The sequence below is a fragment of the Marmota monax genome, unplaced genomic scaffold, assembly GCF_021218885.2.
Source record: "Marmota monax isolate L192 unplaced genomic scaffold, Marmota_monax_Labrador192_F-V1.1 WCK01_AAM20220418_F8-fsc00040, whole genome shotgun sequence".
In the NCBI taxonomy this organism is placed as follows: domain Eukaryota; kingdom Metazoa; phylum Chordata; class Mammalia; order Rodentia; family Sciuridae; genus Marmota; species Marmota monax.
In genome coordinates this window covers 15223845-15237009 of record NW_026692782.1, presented here as the reverse complement: position 1 = coordinate 15237009, position 13165 = coordinate 15223845, and the positions used below count along the sequence as shown (strand labels likewise).

Genomic DNA, 13165 nt, shown 5'->3' with positions numbered 1-13165 from the left:
TGTGATATGGTGCCTGCCCCACCCCCTCCAGGGGTGGGAGTGCTAATGGCTGGCCCTCACAGCTGAGTGTCACCGCCTGGGGACTGCCCTCTGTTGATGGGAGCCGCCTCCTTTCTAAGAGCAGGAAATACAAGGACAGGCCACCTCCTGATTCATGGCCACTCCATTGACTTGGGCTAAGGCTTTTTCCTGTCTGCATTACAGCCCAGCTGTGGCTCTCACAGGTGTGATGCTGGGGCCATTCCGATAAGCCTTCTGCAGGCTCACCTCCTGGAGTCTACCTCCTGGGCTTATCGTCTATATACTCTGCTTGAGTTTTTAGAGTGTCATCATTTTTCTTTTTCTTTTTTTCCAGCTCCTCCCATCTCTTTTCCTGTACACACTCTGATGGCCTATGTACATTGAGCTTTTATTTCCACGGGAGAGACCCCTAAGATAGGGACGGCTGGTCCGAAGCGTGTGCATGCTTCCAATTACAGAAGATGTTTCCAGATCACTGTCCCAGGAGTCTGTGACCCATTCCTCCAGCCAGTGCAGGAGGGAGCCTGTTGCTTACTCCACCTTGAGCTTTCCACCTGCAGATCCCTCCTGAAGGTCAAGGGCAATGCAGGCCAGACGCTTCCCAACTGCATCAGTTAGGAAATGAAAGGTGGGTTTGGTGAGGGAGGAGGAAGACGATGGACTTGAGGAAAGCCCCTCGGCTCTGCGGTGGCTTCTTCCTCTACCTGGATGAGAGAGGTGGGGTGGAGCCGACCAGTTGCCATCTCCCAGGGACAGGCATGAGCCAGCCTGAGCACAAGGTTCCCTGAGCAGGGAGCCCAGAGCACAGGGACCGTGGCTGCTGCTGACAGGCCAAAGGACGGTGAAGATGGGCAGCAGAGAGCAGAGATAGAAGGAGGAGCAGGGGACGCAGGGAGCCACATACAGTAGGACTCACAGGGCTCTCACTTCCCTGCGAGTGAAACTGCACTCTTCTTGTCTCTGGGGGGGAAAAGGAGGAGAAAATTTCTAGGTTGCTCACTTGCCCAGGCTGGAATGGAGGAAAACTGAGACTGTTAAATTTAGGAAAATCCATTTAGGATACCTGAGTACAGATGCACCTCCTCCAACATCCAAGACATTGCACGTGACCTGGAGCTTCCCAACTTTTCAAGCCGGTCATCCTCGGTGAAGGGGTGCTGTTGGAGGCTGGTCTCGGGGCAGGCCCAGAAGGGTTTGCTACCAGCCTGCCTGCTTGTGCCCTGGGCATGGTGTGACAGGCCATCTCTGCTTCAGTGTCCCTGGCATCTCCTGTCCCCTTGGCAAGTGAAATGAAACTGACCCTGTGGGTTGCTTTTATGGCACAGAATCATTATCTGTAATAAGCATTTCTCAACTCAATTTATTTCTACCAATTGTTTTAAATCTTTCTTATTAGCTTCATCAGGCAGGCTATTATCTTAATCTTCTTATCATCCATGTGAGAGTTTGACAGGTCATAGGGGCACCTGCCTTCTCCGCCAAGGAGACATGATTAGGTTACAGCTCCAGAGGCTTGGAATCCTGAGCCCCAGCCCCCAATTTATCTCCCGAGCATCTTTCTTTCTTTGTACCCAGGATTGAACCCAGGGATTGCTTAACCCACATCCCCAGCCCTTTTGTATATTTTATTTAGAGACAGGTTTTCACTAAGTTGCTTAGGGCCTTGTTAAGATGTTGAGGCTGGCTTTGAACTGAGGATCCTTCTGCCTCAGCCTCCAAGCCCCTGGGATTACAGACGTGCACCATCACGCCCGGTTACCCAAGTGTGTGTGTGTGTGTGTGTGTGTGCATTTTAACTATGAAAGTCCTTGGTTTCCTGAAGTCCAAGGAGTAAGTGAATCTGTGCAAACAGATTCAAACTAATACCTTGGGCTTTCACCAATGGTTTAACCTTGTGTAAATCAGTAAATAAAGAGTTGAAAGAGAGAGAGAGACCCCTCCAATCTTGGCCTCATCTGGGCAGCCACTACAACAACCTGGGCCTTCTCTGAAAGGTTGTAGAAACAATTGGTAAATTCTGAAGGAGTTAACCCAAAGTCTAGTGGGAACACTTAACACTCTGATATAACTCAGATCTTTCTTTTCCTGGGATCATCTCAGGGTAGGAAAGCAATTTGGGTATTGGCAGCAGAGATGACTATGGTCAGAACAGCTTATTTCTTGGTTAATTCCATAAATAAATCATCATATCTCAATACTCTTGTCATAGCCACAACGGATGAGAAGGTCCAGCTACACTGTCTCCCCAGCCAAATCATCTTTGGTCCTAGTTTCTGTGAACTTTTCTCTTTCTTGTGCTAAGATAATGTTGCCTGGTTCCGGGGTGTCATCATTTCAGATCATTTAGCTTTGGTCCAAATATGTGTCATTCTCACAGAAACAAGGGAGTCCTGAGGACGGAATCTGGGTCCTAGATACTGCAAAAGCCAATTGGCTGAGAGCCAGCTCTTATCATACCATAGTCACATCTCTCCCCTTTCTTCCACATGAAAGCATCCAGAGCATCCAGGGTTCAAAGTGGGTGCAGATGGAACAGTCAGCAAGCATCTTTTGCAGATAGCTGTCTGTGTGTCCATCCAGACCTCTACTTTCTCTGCAGGGGAGCTGCTCAGGAACAGGATCTTGTTCTCTGGCACAGACAGCTCTTGGATGTGCAGACTGGCAGCTCTCACGCTATGATGAGCATCAGAATCCCCTAGGAATTATGCAGATTTCCAGTTCCCCACCCCACAACCCTGACTCTGGGGCTGGGTCAGCTGGGTCATGGCTTATTGTGACACTGGTTACAAACCTGAGTCTGTTGGAGGCTCAGGACAGTGGTCACTCTCACGTATGCCTGGTGCTGTCTTCAAATACCCTACGCTCCTTCTCCCAGAAATAGCCAATCCACCTCATCCCCCACCCACTTTCAGCAAAATGGGAGCCACATCTCCCAAATGAGTCAGCCCCTACTTGGCTCATCTGCACCTAAGCCAAGGACTTTCTGCGTTTTCTTTGCAGACACTAATTGGAGGTGTGTGAGGTTGTAAGTGATGTGCTAAGGAACTGTGTGTCTTTTCCCAGATTTTGTTTTTTTGTTAAGCTGTCCTGAACCTCCTCACTCTGCCTCTCTTCTCATCTTTATAATGAACTCCAGTGCCAGGAGGGCTGCGCATTTTCAGATGTGGAATCAGGGTTGTGGACCTTCCAACTGCATTTCTAGGACCTGTGCTGAAACATTTGATCACATCATCTTTTGTTTGTTTTCTGTTTTTCCTTTTTCCATGTATCTGATCACTTGTCTTTTTCTTAATCATTTTTTTTCTCATGGATAAATTTTTATACAAGTTTAATAGCCAAAGAACATTTCATTAGAATGAACTGCTTTATTCAAAATATGGGCTAAATGGGCATCTTGGCAAGCCTCTCAAGGAGCACCAGTGTCTCCCTCTCACTTTTTAGTAAGTTCCTCAGGAATTTTCTGATTTTCTGATTGCTCATTTGCCAGAGCAATCCTGTGTTACAGATCCTTCCAGGAGGCACTAGAGTTCACCCTGGTTGGTGCCCATTTTTTAATGAGCCCTGCATTCCCCCGTCTCTGTGCATCTTGCATCAAGCAGGATTGATCCAGACTCTGACTCTGCCAGTGTAGGCAGGCTGCCCATGGCTGTACCAGTCACAGTAGAGGATGGTTCCATCCCTGCTCAGGTGATAGCTGGAGATACCACTGTCCCTTGTGTGTTTCCTAGCAATCATTCCGCTAGTGTGGCTCTGCCATATTGAGATGTGACACTTCTGAGGCATTATTGTATGCCAGACAATGACGACCTCGCACATGCTAAGTACCATCAGCATTCAGACAATAAAGCAGACGGAGCACATCCAAGATTGAGCAGTTTGGCTCATGGAGCTGTCATTTGGGAAGGGCAGAATTGGAATCAGGCCCTGGGCTCTTACCCAGGATGTCCTGCAAGTGGTTATCAAGTGCCCCCTTGAAATGGCCATAGGCATGATTATTTTCAGTGGTCAGGTCAATTGAATTTCAGATCATTGACCACAAAGCCTTGAGAGCATTAAAATACTGAATGTAGAGAAGATTCTGCAGGAAGTGTGATCCTCTGAAGTCTAGAGGATTTTGTCCTTTTATGGTAATGCCAGTGTCACAGGAAAAAAAAAATAACAGAAACAAAAGTCAGTCTTCAGAACCCCAAGCCTTTGCCCTGTGTCCTTCCATGCTCCCTCTGTCCCCAGCAGACAGAGCCTGCCCTGGAGACATGAAGCTCACTGGGGCCAAGTGTTGAGGCCTGATGAGGGACTTCCATGCCTCTCCTTCCAGGCAGGCCGTGTTTTGACTTAGAGGGTTAGGAGTGGAGGAAGGGAGCAGCCTTCTTGAGCTTAGCACCAAATCTGCCTCTAATGAGCACGGGGGCTTCCCCACCACACCCGAGCAGCGGGTGTTTGTTTAGACACTGATCTTCTTCCTCAGCAGAAAGGAGACAGCTTGGGGCTGGAGACACAGCTCAGGGGAGAACACTCACCTGTCAAGCACGAGGCCCCAACTTCCATCCTCAGCACCACACAAGTCAAAACAGGAAAGAGACAGCCTGGCGACAGGCCCACCCAGGGCAGTTTTTAATACTCACCAAGAAGAACTGTTCCTTGTCATTTTATTTTACAGATGAGAAGGCAGAGTCTCCATGCTATGGTCTGAATGTTGGTGTCCTCCCCGAATCCACATCACCAAAGTGATAGAGTTAGCAGGTGGGCTCTTTGACTAGGTCCCAGTCTGTTATTCTGCTTGGGCACCCTGAATAGACTGACAACCAGAGAGATGAGCCACGTGTCTAACGTCACCGCTGGTGAATGACAGAGCCCACATCTGCCTGACTCCCAAACATTCCCATTAAACCTCAACACTTTCCCCAAACGAGTTCTGGCTGCAGTGAGACCTGAACGTTCTAGCAGTTCTTAGAAACCCAAGTGTTCCACAGGCGTGAGTCATGGTTGTATTAAGTCACAAGATAGAAAGATGAGTATTTATTTAGTGCTTGCCATGTGCCGGATGCTGTGGTAAGCTCCGTGCATTAATCATCTAGTCTCATCTTCAAGTACCAGGAGGGGGATTCAGTTCTTGCACACTGCTTTCAAGATGAGGAAACTGAGGTTTGGTGAGTCACGAACTTGTCAGTCATGCACAGCTCTGTCACCCGTGTGTATAGAGCCCTCGCTGCGGGCAAGGCGCAGGGCAACATGCCGGGGAGCTGCCAAAGGGCCCACGAGCTGGCTGGCTGTCTGGGAAGGCCGATGTGCACACCCCAAGAAGCAAGGCAAGCCAGGTAGCAGGAGCTGCAGGAGGACCTGGGGCTGATCAGGCCAGAGGGAGATGGCCACAGCAGATGAGCAGCCACCTTCGGACCACAGAGCTTTAAAGCCTCTTGGAAATGCTTTTATTTCTTGAAGATCAGAATAAAAGTAAATTTTCAGGTCAAGGAAAATGTTCTGATACACAACCTAGCCATCTTTAACCACCTGAGTTGTGAAATATAACCCCACTGTCCTGCGTGGCAGAGGGCCATGAAGACGAGCGGCTGGAACCATGAAGCCACGTGTGACCCTGCCGTGGCTCCTGGATGTGGGTCAGCCCAGAGGGGAAGGAGCAGAGCCACAGGGGAAGGAGGCTGGGTCCCTGGAAGTGGCACACGGAGAGCTGCCTACTTATCAGAAACCCAACTACAAAATGGAAATCGATTCAAGAGATCACGCATGTGGCGCCCGTCAATGGCTCTAGCATGCCTCTCGTCATTTTCCTAGGAAAGAGGAAAGACAGGTTCTGAGGGAAATCACAGAAAGAAATTCAACTGAGCATTGACAGACAGGACGCGCTGGCTCAGCAGGGGCACGCCTGCCAGCTGGTGGGTGATGGATCTGTCCTCAGGAAGAGCAGAGGAGTGCTCTGGGGCCACAGCGTGCCCCTGGCGTGGCCAGGGCCCAGCTCAGTGCCCAGAATCCTGGAGGAACTCAGGAAGCACTTGCCCTTGGGCAAACCTCAGCCAGCAGCACCTGAAAGCACGTTTTCTGTTTTAAATGGGTGTTGAATAGGTCACTAACTTTGTGCCCAGTCTTGCACCAAGACACCCGTGCAGAATACCCGAGAGACGGAAGATCGCGCCCTCCCTCAAGAATCACAAAATCAGGGTGGGAAGTTCAAATTAACCTGCATGAGAGATACAGCTTGCAGGAATTATGAGCTAGACTTTGGTGCATTCTACAGAAGCAGCAGGAGCTCAGTGAGGGGCTGAAGTTGCTAAGGAAGAGTTTAGGGGACCTTTGACCTGGGACTTAGGTAGAAGTGGGATGTAAGTAGGAGGAAGTAGGCAATTTTTGACAAGAAGGGATGAGGGAGCCCAGGATGACCAGGGGAAATACTCATGGTCACTTGGTAGGAAATGCATGATCTCTTAAGAAATGTAGGGAATCACCTTCCTCCCCCTCTCCCTCCTCCCTCCCCCTCTCCCTCCCCCTCTTCCTCCTCCTCTCTCTCCTCCTCCCTCCCCATTGTGTAGAACACCTGTTCCCCTTTGATAAACGATTGGCTGAAGGCAGAGAGGAGAAGAGAGGGGAAAGCTTCAGTCAGAAAGAAGAAAACAGGCTTGGGAATGAGGAGCAGCGCTCTGTAGCAACCCCTGTGAAGGAGTCCCCGTAAAACCTTGAAGAGGGAGCTCTCCCCTGGCCCCCTCCCAGCACAGCCCTGGGGACTGACTTTGGACTCCCCGAAGGTCCAGCCGCACTCAGGGAGAGGTGTGGGTGAGGTTCTTGCATTCAGAAGGATGAGATGCTGACAGGGGGGCTGCCACTTGTCACTTGTCCAGTATTGAAGGTGCTGTGCCTTCTTAGGAGCAGCTACCAACGTGGCTGAACTCCCATGCTGGATGGGAAGTGGCAGCCACCCTGCTCCACATGAAGAAGCCGAAAGCTCTGGTGGACTGGACAGCCTTCCTGCCTTTTCTTCCAGGAATAAAGATGGGCTCATTTAACATGATTTCTACCTGTTCTCCTGCGATTAGTGTTTAAGTGACTGTCTCTGGGTATTAGTCACTCCAAGGAAATGAAATGATGCCATGGTAATTGGCCATGTGGTTCTTGTCGATTCCCTGGGGATTTCGCTTGGCTCAGAAATCATTTTTTCACATAGACCCTGTCTGCACTCTTTATTTAGCTAATTAGAGAGCTTAAGGGAGCGGCTGGCCCTGGAGGTGGTGGGAGGCAATGGGAGGGGCAGCATATTAAAACTGGAGGGGCACTTGATTGAAATGAAATACTGGGTTCTGGTCCAGACTATTGAAATTTCTCTTCTATTAGGTTCTGATTTTGCACAGCTGTGTTACATACATTATCTCATGTAATCCTCCCCAAGACCCTACGTTGAGGGCATTAGGATCCTCTTTTCATGGATAAGAAAATGAAGTTCAGAGAGGTTGACTCACCCTGTTTCCAGTTGGGCAGCACAGGGATGGGACCAGCTCCCTGGTCTTAATTCTGGGTTCTGCTGTCCATCACTGGCTTCTACCTGCCTCACACACCTGTGTTGCCCGGACCACACCACTTCACCTCTGTCCTTGCTGCTTTGTTCATGATCTGTCCAGGTGCTGGCTGCTCTTCTGAGACTCCAAGTGCCTTTCCTTCTGAACAGGTGGAAATGATAGGCATCCTGTCTCCCTCTCCTTCTTTTTGCTTCATACCTCTTTTGATCTGTATTTCTTTGCCACAGTCCGGCTGCAGCAAACTAACCGGGGGATGACGAGCAACTTGTGTACATTGACACAGCAGGAGTGGGAGCCGTTTATTGTAGGACAGGAGGGGTATTTATACATTCCACACAGCTTATCTTAATTAACATAAACTAGATACAGCAGTCAACCAATAAGGAATCTCCACACTTAATGGCTCGCTGGCGTTACTTCACAAACCACTCCCTCTGGCAAAATGCCAGGTACCATCCTGACTTGTTTACAGACCCTAACATTTCCCCCTTTTGTTTAATTTAAATAATGACCATAGCGGTTTTTACACAAACACCATAAGTAATTTGCTACAAGCAGAAAAATGCCACCATACCAAGCCAATTGATGGCTCCATGCAAGAAGCCCTTGGAAAAATTATACCAGCAATGACACCGTTAGCAAATATACCGAGTTACAATTTGTTGTAGATTACAGTTTGTTGTCTCAGTCCAGGTAAAGCAGTGTCTTAATAGATTAACTCACAGTCCAGGTAAATCACAGTCCAGGTAAGTTCACAGGCAGCTAGCTTAAATCACAGTCCAGGTAAGTTCTGCAGGCAGCTAGCTTGATCTGAAGTCTCGTCCGGTTCTCAGCAACACTGGAAATTCTTCCATTTTCGTCTTCACTGGCACTGGGACAAAGGTAGGAACTCCGGCAGTGATGCTAAAGAAAATCCTGTAGTATTCCAGCAGGCGCTAAGAAAACAACCTTCTGAACAATTCAGTACATTATCTCAAGGTTTTTTTTACATTTGAAATAAGCCTTAATAGTGCTCATTACTCATTAGCTTCCAGGTGTGGGAGAATCATTGTAGTTACTGGCCTTGGAAATGATCAAACTTCAGGGACGAGGGCCGTCTTCCGCCTGCAGCGTCCTGGGCAGCCCCAGATGGCCCTGGGACTGCCACTGGGCACAGGGAGCAAGAGCCTGCGAGACTGTGCCTCCGGGTCAGGTTTGGATTTGGGCTCTCGAAGTGGCGTCCCGCTCCCCGGGCAGGGGGGCGGGGAAGAGCCCGCTGCCACCTCTTGGAAAGTCCTTGCTGCGCCATGACTGGCTCACGCACGTGGCAGCCGCCGATTCACGCACCCTCCGCACCCTCCGGTAACGAAAAGTATTCAGTAATAGCCTTTTGCTGCAACTTTTTTCCTGATAATCCTTCCTCCTCTGAACTTTTTTCTTTCTGACTAGAGTTCCTGGGCTTCCATCAACACATGCCCTAACTGCTCTTGGTTCCACTGGGGTGCCTCCTTCCCTTAGTAATTTACTTAACACCCCTTCCATATTTTCGTCACAAAGACAATACAATACACTGAGATAAAACAAGACACAAACATACTGTATCAATCTTTTCCATTTTCTCAAAATGGCCATTTTTCCTCTCTCCCTATCTGCCTAGGGACGAGCAGATTTGCTCCTGTCCTATCTAGGGACAGGCAGCTTTTTTTCGTCACTTACCCCCGAGTGTCCCGGGGCTCCCGGTATGGGCCACCATCTGCCGCAGCCCGGCTGGCTGGGCAAAATAGCCAGGGGGTGACGAACAACTTGTGTGCATTGATACAGCAGGAGTGGGAGCCGTTTATTGTAGGACAGGAGGAGTATATATACATTCCACACAGCTTATCTTAATTAACATAAACTAGATACAGCAGTCAACCAATAAGGAATCTCCACACTTAATGGCTCGCTGGTGTTACTTCACAAACCACTCCCTCTGGCATTTTGCCAGGCGCCATCCTGACTTGTTTACAGACCCTAACATTTCTTCTCCTCCCTCCCACATCCAAACTAAGGCTGGTGCAGCAGGTTAAGCAAGGAGGCAGGCAAGGAGAAACAGTTTGGTGCTTTAGGTACTGTTTTCTAGTTCTAGGCAATGCTCTCTTCCACACGAGCTCAGGGCCGTGTGGCACGGGACAACAGGTTTCCACTTTTGCCGCTATCTCATTTTATTGTGGAGCTTTGACTAAGCCACGGTCTTTTTCTCCAACTATAACATGCACCAGAGAGGGGTTGGTCTCTTGAAGTCACAAAAACATACAACTGTCCAGGTGTCTATGATGGAATTATGGTCCTGGTGGGGCTCTTAAGCCATCTAGTCCTAATGGCCTACTTTATAGGAAGAAGGGAGGTGAGCTTCCTGGTGCCACATAGATCCTTGGTGGCATGAATAGGTCAAGAGCGCAGGCAGTCTGACTTCAATCCCAGTGCTCCTGGGGCCACTCCATTTCCCCCACTTCTGGGATGGAGGGAAGGTTCTTTTTCATCGTGGAATTTATACTCTTTATAGGGAAATAATGAAACTCCTCCACCTCCCCTGGCCAACTGAGAGGAACCAGAGATAGGGCTCACCAGGGACCCATTTCTCACGCCTGAACACATCCCCATTGGTGATCTATCTGGATAATGAATTATGTAAAGTAAGCCTCACTGCCCGTGCCCAGCCCCTAGCCACCTAGTCCCCGTGTCAGAGCCCAGAGGGTGACAGTGTGGAAAGCAAGCATCTCGAATGTGCGTGGCAGCAAGGGCTATACTGGGCCGGCCACTTTGCCTCCTGACACCATCTCCCACATCTCATTCACTTATTGTTAGCATTGATTTTTCTATTTATACCTAAAACAAAAAATGGTGGTTCACAATTGGTGTGTGCTGAGGGCAGTTTCTTGGCCTGTACCCTAAACATTCTTGAGGATTTTTTATTGATTATTTCATTAGTCAGAGTTCTCTAGAGGAACAGAACCAACAGAAGATATAGATAGATATGTGATTATAAAAAGAAGATTTATAAGATTGGCTTACACAACCAGAAGCTGGATAGTGGCCGTCTGCAGGCTGCAGAGCTGGAAGAACCAGTAGCTGCGCAGTCCAAGATGCTGAAGCCCCAGAACAAGAGGGATCAACGGTGCTACCCCAGGCCCCACCAAAGGCTTCTGGAAACTTCATTCTGGAAATCATTATTCTTAAAACAATACAGGGTAACAACGATTTATATAGCATGTACATTGTATTAGGTATTATAAATAACCCAGATATGGCTTAAAGTAAACAGGAGAATGTGCATAGGTTATGTGCAAATACCACAACCCGCTGTCTAAGGAACTTCAGCATCTATAAATTCAGCATCTTGCATTTGGCATCCTGATAGGCTGTTGTAGTCAGCATTGTTTTACTTCTGTGGCCAAAAAACCTGACAAGAATCTTAGAGGAGGAAAAGTTTATTTGGAGGCTTATGGTTTCAGAGGTCTCAGTCCATAGACAGCTGGCTGTATTCCTCAGGGCTTGGGGTGAGGCAAGACATCATGGTGGAAGGGTGTGGTGGAGGGAAGCAGCTCAAGACCCCACACCAGGAAGTGAGCTCTGCTCAACAAGCCCAAAATATAAACCCCAAGGAAAAAATAAACACAAAAAATAAACCCAATGACCCACCTCCTCCAGCCACACCCTACCTGCTTACACTTACTACTCAGTTAATCCCTATCAGGGAATTAATACACAGATTGGGTTAAAGATCTCATAATTCAATTATTTCACCTCTAAACCTTCATGTATTGTCCCACACATGAGCTTTTGGGAGACACCTAATATCTAAATCATAATATAGCCCCCCCACAGATATTCAAACATTACTATACTAAGATAATAATAAAGGTGTTACAATTATCTAACAAATATTTTAAATAATCTATCGGAAGATGCCTCGATGAGCAATCACAAACATGCTCGAAACAACTGAAAAAATTAAAAGTCCCAGGGAAAACAATGTCTCAGTCCAAAGACAAAAGATATCAAGAAGAACAAAATGAAATTGTTAGAACCCCAGAATATAACAACTGAAACAAGCCAGCAAACACAAAATCCCTCAGTGGATGGATTCGTAAGCAGAATGGGGGAAACAAGAAAGAACTAGTGAGCAGGAAGACAGAACAAGAGCAATGGTCCAACCCAAACAGCAGAGAAAAAAATAGATCTAAACCAAGCGAACACAGCTTCAGGGACCTGTAGAGCCATGAAATATCTAACATTGCATTGCCACAGTTATGGGGAAAAGAAAGAAAGAAGGTTGGCCTGAAAGAGCACTCAAGGAATAATGGCTGACATTTTTCCAAACTTGGCAAAAGCCAGACATACAGATTCAAGAAGCTGAGTAAATCCCAAGTGGGATAAACACAAAGAAACCCACACCCAAACACATCACAGTCAGACTTCTGAAAACTAAAGACATAGGAAAGAAGTCCTGATACAAGCCGGAGATAAACGGTGCATTGCCTATGAGGAAAGCCACCCCAGCGGCAGCAGATGTCTTATCAGAAACCAAAGATGCCAGAAAAAATGTCACCACATTTTTCAAGTTCTGAAAGAAAAGAACTGTCAACCTAGAATTCTATACCCAGTGAAAATGTGCCTGAGGGATGGCAGAGTCAAGATATTATCAGACCATGACAAACAAAGATAATTTGTCACCTGCAGACCTACCCTAAAAGAATAGCTAAGGGAAGTTCCCCAAACAGGAAAAAGAATGATAATGGAGCATCAGAAAGTAAGAAATAACATGATATACAAGAATATGATTACATACTGTAGACTTTCCCCCTCCTGAGTATTCTCTGACATATGTTTGGTGATTGTAGCAAAAATTATAATGCTGCCTAATTTGTTTTCAATGTATATAGAGGAAGTATTTAAGACAAAATTATAAATACATGACAGTAAAAAATGGTAATTTATACTTCATACTTTATACTTCACTCAGATAGGTAAATGTCAATACCTGTATATATTGATAAGTTATGTATGTATGATGTACTACCTATAACCAACCACCAAAAAAAGTACATAAGGAGATGCACTCACAAATCTTGTGGATCAGTGAAAATGGAATTAGGAAAAAAAGATTCAAAATATCATAGGAAGGCAAGAGAAACATACAGAGTAAAAGAGAAATAGAAAACAAAAACAAAATAACAGACTTAAGTCCTCTCATATCAATAATTACAATAAATGTAGATGGTCTAGATACATCAATTAAAAGATGGAAATTGGCAGAGTGAATTTTTAAAACATTAAAAAACTTTATAAGCCATTATTCTGGTAAAAGGTCCACAAGAAGACATTGTGATCCATAAGAAATTAATCTCAAATGTAGTGATGTATGTTAATTGAAAGTAAATGACAGGAAAATATAGCATGCAAACATTAATAAAAAGAAATCAAGAATACTATAACAATATCAAATAAAATAGACTTGACAATATGGAAATCATTCTGGTAAAAAGAGGACATTGTGATCCACAAGAGGACATTGTGATCCTAAATGCATGTAAAGAACCGAAAGGAAAAATAGAAAAATCCATAGTTATACATTGATATTTTGACTTCCTTCTCCCCCGACA

At 46.7% G+C, this 13165-nt stretch overlaps 1 protein-coding gene across 4 annotated transcripts in view; it reads left to right on the top strand.

Annotated features, from left to right (window-relative positions):
• Window positions 1-13165, top strand: part of Adra1a (adrenoceptor alpha 1A) — a 107209-nt gene that overhangs the window by 37515 nt on the left and 56529 nt on the right. Inside the window, exon 3 of one of the 4 annotated variants that reach the window (XM_046447700.2) lies at window positions 4679-7039. The exons of the other annotated variants lie outside the window; for them this stretch is intronic. Within the exon in view, the coding sequence (XP_046303656.1) occupies window positions 4679-4749 (71 nt within the window). The 3' untranslated portion in view covers window positions 4750-7039. Of the gene's footprint in view, window positions 1-4678; window positions 7040-13165 lie in introns of those variants that run through there. 4 annotated transcript variants of the gene reach the window in all.